The 18721-nt window shown below is 42.8% G+C and overlaps 2 protein-coding genes across 2 annotated transcripts; both read left to right on the top strand.

Annotated features, from left to right (window-relative positions):
* The first annotated feature begins 3654 nt into the window (after positions 1 to 3654).
* Positions 3655 to 7874, top strand: LOC115537785 (CD276 antigen). The gene is made up of 4 exons (XM_030349818.1): positions 3655 to 3891; positions 6021 to 6338; positions 6894 to 7160; positions 7480 to 7874. Exons 1-4 carry the CDS (start codon positions 3822 to 3824, stop codon positions 7857 to 7859), a joined length of 1035 nt encoding a protein of 344 aa, XP_030205678.1. The 5' UTR covers positions 3655 to 3821; the 3' UTR covers positions 7860 to 7874.
* Positions 7875 to 9336: 1462 nt separating this feature from the next.
* LOC115537701 (proline-rich extensin-like protein EPR1) lies at positions 9337 to 10978 on the top strand. Its single transcript, XM_030349747.1, has 2 exons — positions 9337 to 10074; positions 10230 to 10978. Exons 1-2 carry the CDS (start codon positions 9337 to 9339, stop codon positions 10266 to 10268), a joined length of 777 nt encoding a protein of 258 aa, XP_030205607.1. The 3' UTR covers positions 10269 to 10978.
* The last annotated feature ends 7743 nt before the right edge of the window (positions 10979 to 18721 follow it).

Raw genomic sequence — 18721 nt, 5'->3', positions numbered from 1 at the left:
TCTCCCTTTTCTCTTCTTCTGTTCCTCCGACATTGGGTTTCTCTGTCTCTTTTTAGTCGGCTGATCTATGATAAATATAACAATCCCTTAGTGACTTCTGTTTATATCGAGCCGGTTCCGTGTTTGGGGGTCTGTGCCGTAAAGCAATTCGTTACTTTGCGAGACCCGAGACTCCCGCGAGAGTGGGCGGCGGGTCGCCGGCAGAAACATATTCCTTCTCTCCGCCAAGATGCGCAAGGGTGAGTCGAAACAACGAACAATCGAACAAAAATGTATAATAGAACCATCACAATGACTCTTAGCCTGTTATATTAAGGTAAATCAAGCCAAACAAGTTGCATAGTTCCCCTTTCACTCGTGTCGGATCTCTTTTCTGGTCCATTCTTCTTTTGTTCCACCGACGGTCGCCTCTTGGGTCCCTTATCAGTCAATTGATCCATGATAGAGATGCACCGATTGCAAAATTCTTGGCCGATACCGATTTCCGGTTTTTAAGGAGGTCTGACCTGCCAAAACCGGTTTTTCCGATACCGATTTTCTAAGAAATAATTATAATCATATAATAGCAGTGATGTTGATAGGTTTTCAATGTAGTGAGTCCCCGGGACCCACAGGTGGCGAGTTGGGTGGGTCCCTGAGAAATTCAATGGGTCCCGACTCCCCAGTTTAAAAAATGTGTTTCTTTTTTATTATTATTCTATTTCTTAAATTAAATTAATAGTGTTAAACTCAATACATGAAATTGTCATCTGAAAAGTGCAGCCATTTGTATGTGGTGAGCCACTGCTTCAGAAAAGTTCGCTTTTTTTGGGAGGAACATGTAGAAGGTTGAGGCACTTCTTCTGCAGTGGGCTCATCAGGCTCAGTAGAGGGGGAGGCAGAAGTAGGTACAGGCAATGTTGAGGTACTCTCTCTAGGCTGATCAGAGTCAGGGAGGAGTGCAGAGGTAGTGGGGACAGAAAATGCAGCTGCAATAGTTTGCTGACCTGCAATAGGTTTAATCTTTTTCTTTGGTGGTATTTTTGCGTTCTCTCTTCTCTGCCTGTTTCTCGAGAAAAACGGGATCTCGTTGGAAGCGCGATGTATGCGCAGGCGCCGTTTGGGCATAACAATATGGCGGCTGCCGTTCAATGCCGTTTTTTTTCGTATTTTTAATTGTTGAAATGAAATCAGCGGTGATGAGCTAGTTGTTTTGGTAGCGGCTAAATTAGCATGTCGCGATACTTTGTACAGGGGATCACGTCTGCGCCGAGTAGATGCGCAGAGGGTTGAAACAGCGCTTGTCCGGTCTGCTCACAAGAAAGTTTCTTTGGCCAGTTACTGTGATTAAACACGAGTTGTTTAATGTTCACAATGTATCGTTTTTCATGGGGAAAATGAGATGCGTCCCCGGGACGCATGGATAGTGAGTTTAGTGCGTCCTTTCAGATTTTAATGCGACATGTTTTCTTCCCGCGCTCTGGGCGCCTTGAGCTGCTACGCACCGCGCATGAGTTTGATCGGCCGAAAACCGGAAAATACGACAGTGACCGGCAGGTCACCGATTGTGGCCGATTGGATACAAAACCGGCTTTTTTAATCGGCGGCCGATTGATCGGTGCATCTCTAATCCATGATGAATGCAACAAATGCCTCGCAACTGGCTGTTTATATCTAGCCGGTGCCATGTTTGGGTGTGTGTCTGTGCCGTAAAGCATTTTCGAAACTACAATCTGACTACATTTTCGAGGATACTTCCGCTGCGTCACATCCGGATTGTGTCGGTCCAAACAGAGCAAGTTGCATATGCGCTTTTTCACTGGAGAGGCGACATGGGTAAATGACACACCCACCAATCGACCCAGAAATGGATGCAGAACCATCAGCATAACTCTCAACCTGCATACTTAATGTAATTTTGGCTAAAAAAGTTGCATAGTGGGCCTTTAAGATGGATTTATGACTGAATGGAGGCAGACACCTCAAGGAGAAGCCGCTCAGTTTGTGTGTATAAAGAGAAGCTGGAATCGATGTTCGAACAGTGACTCTATAGATCTACTCAGGCTGTTGTCGTTGTTGTTTTTCTTCACGATAAAGTCTTTTGTCAATTCTTGCTCCGGACCCCTCGTTTTATTTTACTCTCTCTCTCTCTTGAATTAGTCTAAGTGTTTATATCTCGATTAATCTTCAACATGATTCATTGTCACTTGTTTTGCAAGACTTTTTTTTTTACTGCAAAGTGTTTAATTATTAAAAGTTCTAACGTCTGCAGTATTTTGTGCATACCATATTGTATTTATGATTCATTGCTTGTTACTTGGTTTGTAATACGTTTCGTGTGTTTAATTTTCTATCTAAAATCAAAGACAAAGCAGATCCAAAGGGGTAGGGGGCGCCAGCAAGAATCTTGCCTAGGGCGCCAAATTGGTCAGGGCCGGCCCTGGAGGGACAGGTAACAGGCTGCAGCCCAGAGGACAGAGTGACCACCTGGTTCACCCACTTCCGTGATCTCCTCGGCACCAATCCGAGAGTGGATGGAGCTGAGGAGGAAATATCGGCAGGCCTAAGAGATCTCAAAATTGACGATGGCCCCTTTACAATTAGCGAGCCTGCAGCAGTAAAATCCACCCTGAAGCAAGGGAAAAGTGCTGGGCCAGACGGCCTTGCCCCAGAGGTCCTTAAAAACTGCAACCTGGACGACATCATCTTGGAGATCTGCAACCTAGCTCTGATGGAAAACATCAAGCCCGATATGTGGTCTCTATCCAACATCATCCCTGTGCCTAAATCTGGAGATCTCTCAAAGCCTACCGAGGCATCAGTCTGACATGTATCATCGCAGAGATGTACAACCGTATGATACTGAATCATATACAGGGAGCCATCGACACTCACCTGAGAGAGAACCAAAATGGCTTTAGAGAGGGGAGAGCTACCATATCCCAGATCCTAGCCTTAAGGAGGATCATCGAAGAGGTAAAAAAAGAACAACCTGACGGCGGTCCTGTGTTTTATTGATTTCAAAAAAGCTTTTGACTCAAAAAACAGAGAAGTGATGATGACCATTCTTGAGGCTTACAGTGTCGCACCTAACCTACTTCGGGCAATAGGTACCATGTATGAGGGCACAAGAGCAAGGGTGGTAACCCCAGTTCACAACTTTACTGAGTGAGCGGGGAATCAGACACATACGCACGGCCTTCTACAACCCTCAGGCGAATGGGGGTGTGGAGCGCATGAATCAGAGGGATTTCAGGTCTCAGCAGTACTCCTGCGGACCCTGCTGCACTACCGGGCTACTCGACATACTACAACGGACAGCTCACCAGCACTCTTGATGTTAGGGCGTGAGCTATCATTGCCCCTGGATCGCCTGCGTGTTCCGGCTCACCTTTTACATAAATAACTTTTGTTCGATTAAATAGTATTTTTCCTTCTCTTTATTAAAAATTTAAAATCACTATAATAGCAAATGTATCCGTAACTCGTGTTATAAATATGAGTCCAAAGACAATAAAAACACAAAAGACAATAAAATGACAGAAACTGGCAGCTGTAAAATATGTGTTAATGATTACCATAAGCGTGCACGTACTGCTTACATCATTACGTTACTATCAGCGGCAACTGGATAATGATGATGTGATATGTTGGGCGCGTGTGTTGGAATGTTCCAAAGCCATAAAGCAACATAGTGCGAAGCTCCGCTTGATCATTTAGAAAACGATACTCATAAATATCACAGCAGGCATGAGGTCTAATCAGTCCAGTTAAAGATTGTCGTGTCCCGGTCCTGTCAGCAGACCAACAACAGGTACAGCTGAGAGAGGACGACACAGACAATGACAGCGCTGGGCAGTGTTGTGATTCAGGCGGTCGTGTTACTGACGGGGCTGGTCGTCGTTCAGGGAGGTAAGCTGGACCGAATGTAAACCGTCTCTATGGCAAACCTATTATCAAGACTTCTTCTTTGTTTGGTTTGTTATGCTTGATATTTGGACTAGCAGCAGAACTCTATCTATCATTTTATTCTTAGGTTTTACTTGGAATGTTGAAAATGAATAGTAATAGGTAATATAATTTTTTTTATTGTACATTGATTAAATCTGAAACCTTCACTTCCTACTAGAATTACTGGATTCTCGTATAATTTTTGACCTCATTGGAACTGTGCTTATACAGAAACCAAAGCTGTCTAAAGATTAACCCAGGTTCTAAGGTGGGTCAGGTTGTGTGAGAGAAGGCGAAATAAAAGCAGGCCAGGGAAGATAACATGTGTGTTGCTGAACAAAAAAATAATAGATTGCTGAGGTCTAAAGGTCATGTTTTATGAGTGATTCAAGATCAATTAGTAGTGATTTATTAGCCGTTATCACCATAAGAGTATTACTTATGGACCTGCTTCTAAAGTTAATGAAGAGTATGCCTCCAACACCCCCCTGTTCTCTGATCTCCGGAACCCCAAGTGGGCTGTGTGTTTGGGGGGAGCTGTGCGCTGCCTTGTAGCTCCAAGCCAAACAGTGATTTGATCCTCCACTGGATCAAGATAAGTGGGAAGAAGCTTCAGGTCCACTCCTACTTCTCTTCGTCGTGGTGGTGTAATGTATAGGAGCACTAACTACCCTGTGCAGTGCTGCTGAGCAGCAGATACTCGTCTGCCCCGTATTGAAGACTTTTTTAGAAATAATCAGGCGGATAAGTTCACTTAAAGATCTGGTCATGGGTGACCAAGTCCTAAACAGTTGCAGACCGATTGAGCAGTGTGTTTGTGTGGAAAATGTCAAAGGAATTAAAGTTCCTGCAAGCACAGTGCGGGACGTCCGAATCTGGACACTCCAGGCGGTGAGCTCCAGGCCCATCAGCCTGCTCTGGTCTGAGAAGACCACACCCACTCATTTGAATACACCTGATCGAAATGTGGCATTATGAGATAAATCCTACAATTTGATAGACAACCTCCAAACAACCAGGCATGACATCACTGCAGTCCACCTGCACAGGTGAGACAGGACTGGCACCGCAACATATTTCCCTCCCCATGAAGGGAACGCAGTTTGAGTCATATGTTCATTCCACTCTCTGGTTGAGCTGAGCTGCAGCCGACTGAGAGGCTCAAGAGTCCGAAAGGATCAACAAGATGAGAGAACTCAACAGAGTTCTGGTCCACACGGCCGTGTTTCTTATGGGGGAGGTCCTCGTTCAGGGAGGTAAGCTTAAAATCTTATCGCATCGCTAGCCAAGAAGGCTCAACAGCGCCTTTACTTTCTCAGGAAAACTGAGGAGGGCTAAAGCGCCGGCCCCCATCATGGGCACTTTTTATAGAGGCACTGTCGAGAGCATCCTAACCAGCTGCATCACGGCGTGGTACAGGGCCTGCGCCTCATCCGGCCGCAGGTCCCTCCAGTGCATCGTGAGAGCGGCCGAGGGGATCATTGGTGCCACTCTCCAAAAATAATTGAGGACGATTTTGGGTTCACTACCTCTTTTAGCAACAACAGATTACGGAAACAGGGTACAATATAATAGTTTTGCAGTAAATGATATGTTATATTACTACTAGATACTGCAGTTCATAATTTTGAGCTGTAGTCATACAGAAACGATTTGAAAATTCCAGCAGAGGATAAACCTTCCTGATTACATTCGCTGGCAGTCAAGCATTGTTTGTAAGTCAAGCAAGTAAGTCATTTGTTAATTACAGTAGGTGTACAGTTCTGAGATAGAAGTGAAAGTGGTTTGTTGCAAGTGGAAGTTTGGTATATACTGTTTATCACATTGTTTACATGTAGTGACTTATGCAGTGCTATCACTATGACAATATGCTAAGGCAGCGGCTCTGCTTGGACAGCGTGCAATCCTGTATTTCACACCCGTGGGTATCTTTCCAACATTTTACACAATCACCAGAAACGCTTAGCTCTATTGCTTGAAACTTTGAGGTTACACCTTTCCCTCACAGTTACATATGCCTTTTCCAAAAAGTGAAAAAGAACTGTGTGCTGTTCTAACATCCAACCACGGCTGTACCCTCTGATCTCCAGACACCCCGGTGGGCTGTGTGTTTGGGGGGAGCTGTGTGCTGCCTTGCCGCTTCAAGCCAAACAGTGATACGCTCCTCCACTGGAACAAGATGAATGGGAAGAACATTCAGGTCCACTCCTACTACGATGACCAGGACCAACTGGGATACCAGGACCCTCTCTACAAAGGAAGGACCGCCCTGTTCCATGACCAGATCTCAGGGGGCAACGCATCCCTTGGTCTGGCCAGGGTGAACCTCCAGGACCAGGGCAAGTACCTGTGTTACGTCAGCACTTCAAAGAACAACCAGGAGACCTTCGTCACTCTGACAGTGAATGGTGAGCTCAAGTCCTGATGTCACATCCTATTTTAAACAATTATTTTTATAATGCAACCCACTGACGGGTAGTTTGAGCCCATAAACAAATTATATTCAGGTTTTAGCAAAAGTATAATGGGACCTTTGCATGGGATTTAACCAATGTCAAAACAAGTCGATGCAGAAAGTTGTGTAGTTACGGAATTATGTAATTTTTCTATGCATCTAAAGCAAATGGGTAGTTGGCTATATATTTTCATAAAGTACAGTAACAAAGGTCAATAACTCAGTTAAGGGTCCACTTACACCTCACAAGCTTTACTTTTCAAATATTACCCTACAATCTGAGACCTGTGTTTTCTTCAACCACAGAATAAAATTGCAACGTTTCCATGTCAGTTGTGTGTGTATTTTGGTATATTTTCTGATGTAACGTTGCTGGTTTGGTGAGCAATAATGCCTTACAACTCCATTGATATCAGTAGCAATACAAATGCAGCAAACCAAATGAGGCATGGTACTTATTTGTTTTTTGTTTTAATGTGGTGCCATGTCGTTGCATATCCTGATCCAGCTGCTGTTGCTAAAGTGGACATTGGGCTAGTGAACAACACTGTCACCTGTAAGTCTGGAGGAATCTACCCAAAACCACAGCTCACCTGGTCCGTCAGTCCTCGCCCAGCCACTGTCCTCCAGAACACAACCGAGGTCCATGAAGATGACCAGGGACTCTATGAAATCAGTGGCTCCTTAAGGACTGTTAACAATGACATGCAATCGAACTACTGCTGCACAGTCCAAAATGAACACAGTGCAAGGAAAGCCACGATGAGGTTATACCGTAAGTCTTTGAGTATCATATAGACATCAGTCAGTAGTAAAGTGTTGATTAGAACAGTTTCAATCCAATTTAGAGTGGTTAAAAAATAAGGGGAAACCTTCCAACTCGCTTAAAGCTAACATAAGAGAGAACTACAAAGTCTATTCCGTTTCCGCTGAGAATTGGCAGAAAAGTTGGACCATTGACGTCATTGGTCTGGGATTTGCGTTCTCCATTGGTCAAATTAGGAACAATTTAATCATAGTCTAAAAGCTCTGCAGATTTCATAACAATATCATATGCCTGTCTGTCTGTCCCCTCGTGTGTCTATCTTCATCAGCTCGAATGCAAAGTACTCCCGGGAGTGAGGTGTTACTCCCTTGTAACGCCTCGGGGCTCGATGACATCACCTGGACCTTCAACCACCACCAGACCATCCTCAGAAGACAAGCAGGACAAGAGAAGGTGGTTGAAACAGAGTGGCAGCAGCATGTAAGAAACCTGTCTGAATCAGGCAGCCTCCTGCTGTATGTGACCTCATCAGCCCAGAGTGAAGGGACGTACAGGTGTACTCGAAGGAACGCAGACGAAGAAGACGTAGCCAACATTGAACTGAAGATACCGTACGACCCTGAGGCTCATGGTGAAAATACAAAATCAATCTGTGTGATGCTAAACCATCCGTGGTGTGAATGCGTTATTGGGCTTACAATATTTTGACGATGTCAATCATCAAATGTAAAAGAAAAAAAAAGAATTACACTTTCTTTTGGGCTGATAAATGATAAGTTGCTTTAGACATTGTGTTGAAAATATTATTGACTAGGTAATGAGCTACTTGAATGTATATTGCACCTCCTGTTAATATTTGTAATTATTATACTACTATTAAAAATGAAAATAATAATTTTAAATCTTAATATTATTATTATTGTAAGTAAATATTATTAGAATAATCAACTTTTCTTTCTCTGTTTCAGGGGGATCCAAAATAACACTATGGATCATAGTTGGAGTCTTCCTTGCAGTTATCCTTATAGCTAACATATGTTTTTTTTCAAGAAAGCTGCTGAAAAAAAAACCTTCTCCTTCTGATGGAGAAGGGACATCTGGTACCCAGTCTACACCTCTCCTCTCTACAGAGCTTGTACGTTCATCCAATTATTGGTGGTCTCTTTTTTTATTTGCTAATACACTGCTATGTCGTCATTGTGTATATATTATCTTATTATATATATATATATATTTATACAACGGGGGGCCTGAATCCAGCGATCTGATTGGTTCCTAACTGTTGTATAATGAGCGTATACATAACTGCTATGATGCCCAATCATTTTGTGAAAGTATCACTCCGCGCCTTGAAGTGGAAAGTGTAAAAGAATACAACCGTATTTTTACTAGTGTGTGTGTGTGAAGTCATTTTGCCATAATTTTAACAGTTGTCTAAAAGCAATAGCACAGTTCACTGAAGTCTAAAATCGGCGAGTGAACTGCTCCATAGGATAAATTGCCGGCGAACCGCTCTATCGGAGCCTTCTCTCGGAGGGACGCTAAAGTGTGTTGCATAGCGACCGTCGATGCATAGCGGCAGCCAGGAGGGACTACTTTTTGGTAGTCTTTAATAAAACGGCTACTTTGACTTTCTTGGTTTCTTTTTAAATGTAGTGTGTCTATGACTTTCGTTTCGCCGTAACAGTAACCATTGTATAAAGGGGGTGAAGGGGGTCGCCGGCCCTCCGCTGCGCGTCGGGGCCGGACAACGCCCCTTAACAGTGGTATAATGAGCACATACCACAGCCTGGCGTGATCTATTGCTTAAATATATATATATATATATATATATATATATATATATATATATATATATATTGTTGAATGTTAAAAAATTACATTTTGTGTTAGGCAAGGCAAGGCAAGGCAACTTTATTTATATAGCACTTTTCATACACAAGGCAGACTCAAAGTGCTTCACATATAAACATTGTTATACATTAAAATAAAATAATAGATAAGTAAAAGAAAACATATGCAAAGAAATGAGTAAAATAGAAAGTTAAAAAGGAAAATAAAGCTAAAGTATTTAAGATTTAGCAGAAAGCTAAAGCAAACATAAAAGTCTTGTTAAATGAATGTATTAGGCAAATTACATAAAGTGTGGACTTAATGCAGATGTTTAACAATATTGTTGAACTGTATGTTTGAATACAGCCTGCAGGTCAAACAACATCCATCACTCCAGCTCCCTCCGGTGAAACACAGCCTGCAGATCTACCAACATCCATCACTCCAGCTCCCTCCAGTGAAACACAGCCTGCAGATCTACCAACATCCATCACTCCAGCTCCCTCCAGTGAAACACAGCCTGCAGCTCTACCAACATCCATCACTCCAGCTCCCTCCGGTGAAACACAGCCTGCAGATCTACCAACATCCATCACTCCAGCTCCCTCCAGTGAAACACAGCCTGCAGATCTACCAACATCCATCACTCCAGCTACCTCCAGTGAAACACAGCCTGCAGATCTACCAACATCCATCACTCCAGCTACCTCCAGTGAAACACAGCCTGCAGCTCTACCAACATCCATCACTCCAGCTACCTCCAGTGAAACACAGCCTGCAGATCTACCAACATCCATCACTCCAGCTACCTCCAGTGAAACACAGCCTGCAGATCTACCAACATCCATCACTCCAGCTCCCTCCAGTGAAACACAGCCTGCAGCTCTACCAACATCCATCACTCCAGCTACCTCCAGTGAAACACAGCCTGCAGATCTACCAACATCCATCACTCCAGCTCCCTCCAGTGAAACACAGCCTGCAGCTCTACCAACATCCATCACTCCAGCTACCTCCAGTGAAACACAGCCTGCAGATCTACCAACATCCATCACTCCAGCTACCTCCAGTGAAACACAGTCTGCAGCAGGTGGGTGTTCATTATATGTTACAGCTGCAGTCAGGTAATTAATATTAATATATCCCAATGTTTCTAATCCCAATGGAAGGAAGAATTGTTTCATGGTCCATTCTCTCTGCAGATTTCATCTTGTAAGTCTGTCTCTTTCTGTCTATCTCCATCAGGTGCTACTGCGGTGCTTAGGAGTTGACTGGGAGTGGTAGGGGCTGATTCTGACCTCTGAGTCCTCTGCTGGGATTAGAGTCTGCTGCTATGTTGCCCGGTGTCTTCATCTGAGATGGACTGGGAGGATATTTTTATTCTGCACCAGAGAAAGACTTTGAAAAGGTCAGACGGACAATGTGATGGATACAACCGAGGCAACTTCAGCACCACAACAACAACAACAACAACGACAAAATGGACGACCTTGGTGACACACAACCAAGAGTGCAGACACATGAGTCTGGATTTATGGGAATGAAACATTTTCAGACTAAATACACAATGATTTGATGATCACTTGAAAAGAGGTGAGATTTTTGTAATCTTTATGATCCCACAAATTTCTTTTACATTGAGATTTGTAACAAGTCGTGAAACTTGTAACATGCATCCATTATCTTAGCGTACCGTCTGTGTCATTGGACTTCTACACAGATTTAAAAGAAAAGCATCTCCAACAGAATACTTGTTATTTATTAATATTGTTAATTTTATTAGTATTATGACGTTGTAATCAACCTTTTTCAAATACTTTTTGAAAAACAGTGTATTGTATATATATGTATATAGTCAGCTATATGTAAATTATGGTTTTCCATTCTTGTATTGTTTTGTTGCAAACAGTCCTACACTTCATCTGGTGCTGTGCACTTTAAACTATTATTTTAATGTGACGCCCAAATCAAGTAAATAAATACATTAAAATAAATTCCTCTTTTTTTCCCCTTCATTTCTCCCCTCCCTGCTGTTTGCGTGTTATATTCCTCTGATGTCGTTTGTGTTTAAGTTATCTTTTCCACCTGATCAATCCATCAAATATGAATGACACATTTACATATATTAAGCCCATACATTGCAGAGAATTCTAATATTAGACTTAACCCATTATTATTAACAAGACTTACGGATTTTACTATAATATTTTATAATAAATAATATAGTAAAAGTTTCTTTACCATTAAAATGTCTCTTTACACTCAACCAAACTTCAGATCTCTGATATATGTTTTGAATTAGATAAAACAAACGCTGAGCGCAACCAGACTGCAGCGGAGATACCGGGAGAGTAGCCTTGCTTTCCTCACAGAAACATGGCTGAATGATCTCACCCTGGATTCAGATGCCTCCCTCGTTTTCAGCCAATCACATGACTGCAGTGACTGGGTTTTTACATTGTCGGTGCCGTTTACTACTTTAAGGGCACCGACAATCCTAAAACCCAGTCGAAACTAGATAGAAAAAGTGTGAAGTTCAAAACGTGACGCAGCTTTTACTTCTTCGCCACCTAGAGATTGTTATGTACGATTATTAAAAGAAAACATGTTATTTCCCATAGACATTTGACCGAGGGAACCGGGAGGCTCGGAGGCTGGACTCAGAGGTCGGAAGTGCAGTCATGTGATTGGCTGAAAACGAGGGAGGCATCTGCTACAGAGAGTTCCTTGTTAAAAAAGAATGCATTTGTGAATCCAGCCACGTCTCGAGTCTCAAAAACTGTGTTTTATTATTCATCTGTCTCGGAGGTCCGAGGACGTTGCCTAACGACACGCATGAACACGCCCCTTTTCCTCGGACGGCGAACACGCCATCTCGGTTGAACTCAGTGGTGACCGAGTAAAATTCCGAGACAGAATTCAAGATGGCTGCGCTCATTGTGACTTGAAGTATGAACCGTTTTCATTGTGATTGGACCACTTTGGTGGTTTAAATGCCAATGTCAATCACTCGTATTACTGCAATACCTAACTGCTTCCGTATCTCTGCCTATGGCCTATAGCCTACTTATTTTGGAGCGCCTGGTCCTCTGCCAATGCTACCGCGACAACAGCATTCCTCTGGAGTCAGTTTCCTGCCATAATTCAAACCTGAAAAAAAAAGTTTCAAAGGCTTGTAAGTCTGGGTTTGAAAACTCAACACCTTGTAAAAAAGGTTTTGCAACACTGAAAAAAGAGATTTTAACCTGAAAAAAACTAAAACTATAATTCAAACATCTGTAAACATGATTTTGTGTTCTATTTTATCTTCTTCATCATTTTCACCAACACATTTTCAAAGTTCAAACAATTTCACCAGCGCATTTGCAGAGTTTCAAATCTGGCACTGTTCTAACAGTGTATTTCATTGTTGCCCGGTTTTGAAACCTTGTAAATGGGATTCTGCAAACAGGTGTTCATACATTGAGAAATACGTTTTGAAAGGTTGAATATTTAGTTTTAAAAACTTGTAAAGGTGTACGTTTACGACATTGCAACGTATTTTTTCAGAAATGACTTTTCAGCACTGACTTTTCAGAGATTTGACCACACAGGCGCAAGCTTTGAGTCACGTGAATATTGGCAGTGTTCTGACGCCACTCATTTTGAAACTCCTGACAGTCGAATCTGAAAAAAAAAAGAACGTTCCTGGGGGCGGGACCATTTAGCTCTAAACCTATTGGTTGCTCTCGGCTGACGTACATTCCAATCACATGTGCCGTTCACCGGGCTGTGATTGACAGTGCTCTGCCGATGACACGAATAACAACCGACTTTCGCGGTTGATTTTGATTTCCATTTTCTGGAACCATGGCTGTCTCCCAAAGTGAAGGCTGCAGCCTTTCTAGGACGCGTGCTTGCTAGTCGCGTCCTATGGAGATGAGACTATGGTTCCAGAAAATGGAAATCAAAATCAACCGCGAAAGTCGCTTGTTATTCGTGTCATCGGCAGAGCACTGTCAATCACACTAGTCCCACCCCCACTAGTGGTTGTAGTCTTACGAGAATCATCCCCTCTTACACTTCCTATTTTCTTGTACGCAAAAATCGTCATATTGCGTCATTGAAAACAGGAAGTGTTGGAGATCGATACGGATCTCTCCAGTCTCTCCAGAAAATAAGGGAATGATGCTAGACCATTCAAAAATATGCGGGGGGTTCTAAAAATACAAAGCTTATGTGAAATGGGTGAAGTTGCCCTTTAAGGGTATCCTGGTAAAAGAAAACTTAGAACTGCAGGCGCAAAAATCCTCGCAAAGAACCACTCACAAATTGATTGAGCCCCAAAACTTACCAGTTATGAAGTGATTACCACAAATACGAGTGTTGGCGATGTTATTTGTGCCATGTTGCCCCGGTAGATGTTCGAAATCCAAGTCGCTCCTCGGTCGAGTCCGCTCACCCTGAGTTGTGATCACTTTTGGAATCCTAAAAAACTGCAATTCCTATTCTCCCGTATGAAATTATACGCACAGCCGTGCACGGCACAACTGGTGGGCATTATTAGCCAAACAAAATAATGTAATAGCAAAAGAATTGAGGTTTGATACGCGCTTTGCGATTGAATGACCTCAACTCTAAGTGACTGAAACAAGTGTAGCGGGGCGCAATGTTGTGATTGCTTTCCTACCAAGATGGCCGACTTCCGGTTTGGTTACGAATTTTAATTAGCTGTGACGTCAGTTGCAAACGAAGAATGAATACAGTCCAGTTCACACACAAATGCAAACAAGTTCACAAATGAAAAGCGTCTTGTTAATTCAAGTTTAACAGTTTGTATAAATGTAACAACATCCAAATACATTTTTGATGAAAATTGCTAATATTTTTAAAATGAATATGATTATTGATTTATATTACATTTATTTAAAACAAGACACATTTGTGTGTGGATCAGAAATGTGTTTATTTTTGTTTATGGATTTATTTTACATTTATACATACCGATATCCATTTGTGTGTGCATTTAAATGTATTTGTGAGAAGAGAGTAATTTATACATAAATCACAAAATAAATTTGTGAATCCTTCTCTGTGCATTCATTATTAATGAGACTGCTCTGACCCCAAAAAGGAAAGCCACGATGAGGTTACACCATAAGTCTTTGAATATCAGACGGACAACAGTCAGTAGTAGAGCGTTGATCAGAACTGTTGCAATCCAATTTAGAGTGGTTCAAAGTTAAGGGGAAACTTTCTGGGCGGCGGTTCCGGGCGCTGGCCTTCAGCGAGGGGGACCGACCCTTCGCCTTCGCCCAGCAGCTGAGGGACCAGGCGGGGCGGTCCAGAGCGGGCACATGAGTCGTCGTCGTCGTGGTCGTCGTCCCCCCCCCACACTCCACAGACGGGCGCTCAGACGGCAGGGGAGGGGTGTTGGCGGTTTTTCTATTATAATATACTGGCCAAGCATGGCTGGTGTCTTCTCAATCCCAACAGGGCCACCTTGTTGTTGAAAGTGTGTCAACACACACTTATTGCTGCTCTTTTATTTTACAGTAGGCTATAGTCTTCCCTAAAACAGGGTTGATTAGTTTAAGAGACATTTAATACATCAAAGGTTGTTTGACATGCCTTTATGTGAAACAATTATTACGTTTTAATTAGGCTCCTGCCCATGATGAGGTCCGATAATGAACACGGGGGCTCATGTATAGGCTAGTGGATAATCCACCATATGAGCCCCCTGTTCACGATCTGATTGCATTTATTGAGCCCGAAAGAATATACAGCGCTGTGTCGCCACACTGACTGCGCTCCTAGAGAAAATGTGGCAATAATGTAAGGGGAGACAGCCGCTTCCCTCTGCCAGATTCTGTCCAGCAAACAAAGTTACAATGAATCAATCGCCACAGTGACATCGACAGTGTCTAAATAAAGCTCCTCTTTATTATTATTAGAGCTATGAATGATGTAAACGGTGAATATTAAGCCTGTGATGGCATCTGTATACGCGCAGCTTGCAATTTATTTTCAGCACCAACTGCCGCTGCAGAAGAATAATAAAAAAACACAATAAATGTGTCGATTCATGCATATGGTCTGCCACGCCTAAACTGTAGGTTGGGTCTTTTACTGAGATCAAATAAAAACTCTTCAAAATACACAAAGTAGGCCTTACGCTCCTAACCTTCTCCCTAACCTTCTCCCTCCTTCCTTGGGTCGTAACCATGGGGACGACACGGCCCTCCTTTCGTTGGCAAATTGGTTGGCAGAGGCTTGCAAAAAAGAGATTTTTCTCTAACAGTGATCAAATGGAATAGATTACTGTGTTGAAGATCATAGACGACGTATTGCAGCTTTGAAACAACATAAATAATTGACAACGATTTTGGGTTATAGCAACAACAGATCACGGAAACAGGGTAGGCCTACAATATAATAGTTTTACAGTAGGCTACATTATATGTTATATTAGGCCTACTACTAGATAATGCAGTTCATATTGAACAGTAGTCATACAGAAACCATTTGAAAATTCCAGTACGGTACTTTACTGTACTGTTCTGAGATAAAACTGAAAGTGAAAGGGGTTTGGTGTGAGTGGAAGTTTGGAATATTTACATGTAGTCGACTGCGGGATTTCCCGCCGTCTTCCTTTTCTATTTTTCTTTACAAACGGTGACAAGCGAGCGGAAAAGCCCCATGCCGTGGCAAAAAAAAGGAAATATTATATACAGTTTAAGAATTCATTCTTGGCAGCAACAAGCAGCATCCAGTCTAAAGTAGGCTTAAGTACATATAAACAAACAATACAATAAATATGACTTTGACTCCGAAGAGACAGCTGGTGCCGTGCCGAAAGGAGAGAGTGGGGGAGAAGGTTAGGAGCGTTAGGCCTACTTTGTGTATTTTCAAGGAGTTTTTATTTGATCTCAGTAAAAGACCCAACCTACAGTTTAGGCGTGGCAGACCATATGCATGAATCGACACATTTATTGTGTTTTTTTATTATTCTTCTGCAGCGGCAGTTGGTGCTGAAAATAAATTGCAAGCTGCGCGTATACAGATGCCATCACAGGCTTAATATTCACCATTTACATCATTCATAGCTCTAATAATAATAAAGAGGAGCTTTATTTAGACACTGTCGATGTCACTGTGGCGATTGATTCATTGTAACTTTGTTTGCTGGACAGAATCTGGCAGAGGGAAGCGGCTGTCTCCCCTTACATTATTGCCACATTTTCTCTAGGAGCGCAGTCAGTGTGGCGACACAGCGCTGTATATTCTTTCGGGCTCAATAAATGCAATCAGATCGTGAACAGGGGGCTCATAGTGGATTATCCACTAGCCTATACATGAGCCCCCGTGTTCATTATCGGACCTCATCATGGGCAGGAGCCTAATTAAAACCCGGCAGGAATAAGTTGGCTACAATTCCAACGAGTTTGATTGATAGAAAACTGTTCAGGTGAGAACGTAATGAGCGCCCAACGCGCAAGCATATATAAAAGGCCTATAGCCCTACCAAAGCAGAGTGTTAATATAGAAAACTCATTTCTTAAAACTCCAAAAGACCTGCCCCGCACGGCCGCCAAATAGTGGAATCTCTGAACTGAAAAGGCGACTCATAAAATTCCGAGTCGGGGACAGCCCCACTCGGGTCATATGATCGTTTCACTGACTGGATGAGCTGAGATGCAGCCGACTGAGAGGCTCAAGAGTCAGAAGGATCAACAAGATGAGAGAACACAACAGAGTTTTGGTCCACACGGCCGTGTTTCTTATGCTGGAGGTCCTCGTTCAGGGAGGTAAGCTTAAAATCGTATCGCATCGCTAGCCAAGGAGGCTCAACAGCGCTTTTACTTTCTCAGGAAACTGAGGAGGGCTAAAGCCCCGGCCCCCATCATGTGCAGTTTTATGAAGGGAACGCAGTTTGAGGCATATGTTAATTCCACTCTCTGGTTGAGCTGAGCTGCAGCCGACTGCTCAAGAGTCAGAAAGGATCAACAAGATGAGAGAACTCAACAGCGTTCTGGTCCACACTGCCGTGTTTCTTATGCTGGAGGTCCTCGTTCAGGGAGGTAAGCTTGACTAAATGTATGAATATGGAGAACGTTTCATTTCTTCTGATGATTTTAAATCTAGGGGTAGAACCTAAACCCTGTCATCTTTTCCTAAAATCAATCCTATGTTTTAGTGCGCGTTCCACTCTTCTCCCGAATGCAGGTAGAGATATTTTTGTGACGTCAAAGTGTCTTTAGTATAGGCTACTCTTCAACGTGCCGACGAAGGGACACCGGTGGTGAGGTGTGTGTGGGCTGCTCTGTCCGAGCAGCGGTTGATGACCGCAACCGAGAGAGGGTTAGACTCCTCAGACTCTTAGTAGGCTATAACGCCACGTTGTGTGCCGCGTTTCATGACCAACATCGCTCATTATAACGCTCATACACAATGAGGGTAGACTATAAAGTCTTACAAAGTTCCTTGGGTCGTAACCATGGGGATGACACGGCCCTCCTTTGGTTGGCAAATTGGTTGGCAGAGGCTTGCAAAACAGAGCATTTTCTCTAATAGTGATGAAATGGAATAGATTACTGTGTTGAAGATCATAGACGACGTATTGCAGCTTTGAAACAACATAAATAATTTACAACGATTTTGGGTTATAGCAACAACAGATCACGGAAACAGGGTACAATATAATAGTTTTACAGTACATTATATGTTATATTACTACTAGATAATGCAGTTCATATTTTTGAACAGTAGTCATACAGAAACCATTTGAAAATTCCAGTACGGTACTTTACTGTACTGTTCTGAGATAAAACTGAAAGTGAAAGGGGTGTATTTACACATGAAAGTGGAAGTTTGGAATATTTACATGTAGTGACTTATACATAGTTATCATTACGACAATATGCTGGCAGCAGCTCTGCTCAGACACTTGAAACTTTGAGGTTACACCTTTCCCTCACAGTTACATATGCCTTTTCCAAAAAGTGAATAAGAAGTGTGTGCTGTTCTAACACCAACCACAGCTGTACCCTCTGATCTCCAGACACCCCGGTGGGCTGTGTGTTTGGGGGGAGCTGTGTGCTGCCTTGCCACTTCCAACCAAACAGTGATACGATCCTCCACTGGGTCAAGAAGGATGGGGAGATCATTCAGGTCCACTCCTACTACGATGACCAGGACCAACTGGGACACCAGGACCCTCTCTACAAGGGAAGGACCTCCCTGTTCCATGACCAGATCTCAGGGGGCAACGCATCCCTTGGTCTGACCAGGGTGAACCTCCAGGACCAGGGCAGGTACCTGTGTTACGCCAGCACTTCACAGTACAACCAGGAGACCTTCGTCACCCTGACAGTGAGAGGTGAGCTCAAGTGCTGAACATTGGCTATATGTTTACATAAAGTACAGTAACAAAGGTCAATAACTCAGTTAATGGTCCACTAACACCTCACAAACTTTACTCTACTACCCTTAACTAACTTTACTTTAATCTGAGACCTGAGTTTGATCAACAACTAAATTAAATTGCAACGTTCCCATGTCAGTTCGCTGTGTATTTTGGTTGGTTTCTGATGTGGTTTGCAGTGGTGTAGCCAGAACGGTTCAAATGGACGGGCACAGAAAAGAACGGGTTGACAAGCCAATTTGATTGAACATAAAATAGGCCTAGATTAAATGTACCGCGCAAACATTATCAATAGCATGTTACATTTATGACATAAAGGTGGAATTTATTA

Source organism: Gadus morhua, chromosome 23 (genome assembly GCF_902167405.1).
Source record: "Gadus morhua chromosome 23, gadMor3.0, whole genome shotgun sequence".
NCBI lineage: Eukaryota > Metazoa > Chordata > Actinopteri > Gadiformes > Gadidae > Gadus > Gadus morhua.
This window is presented reverse-complemented; position numbering and strand designations above follow the sequence as displayed.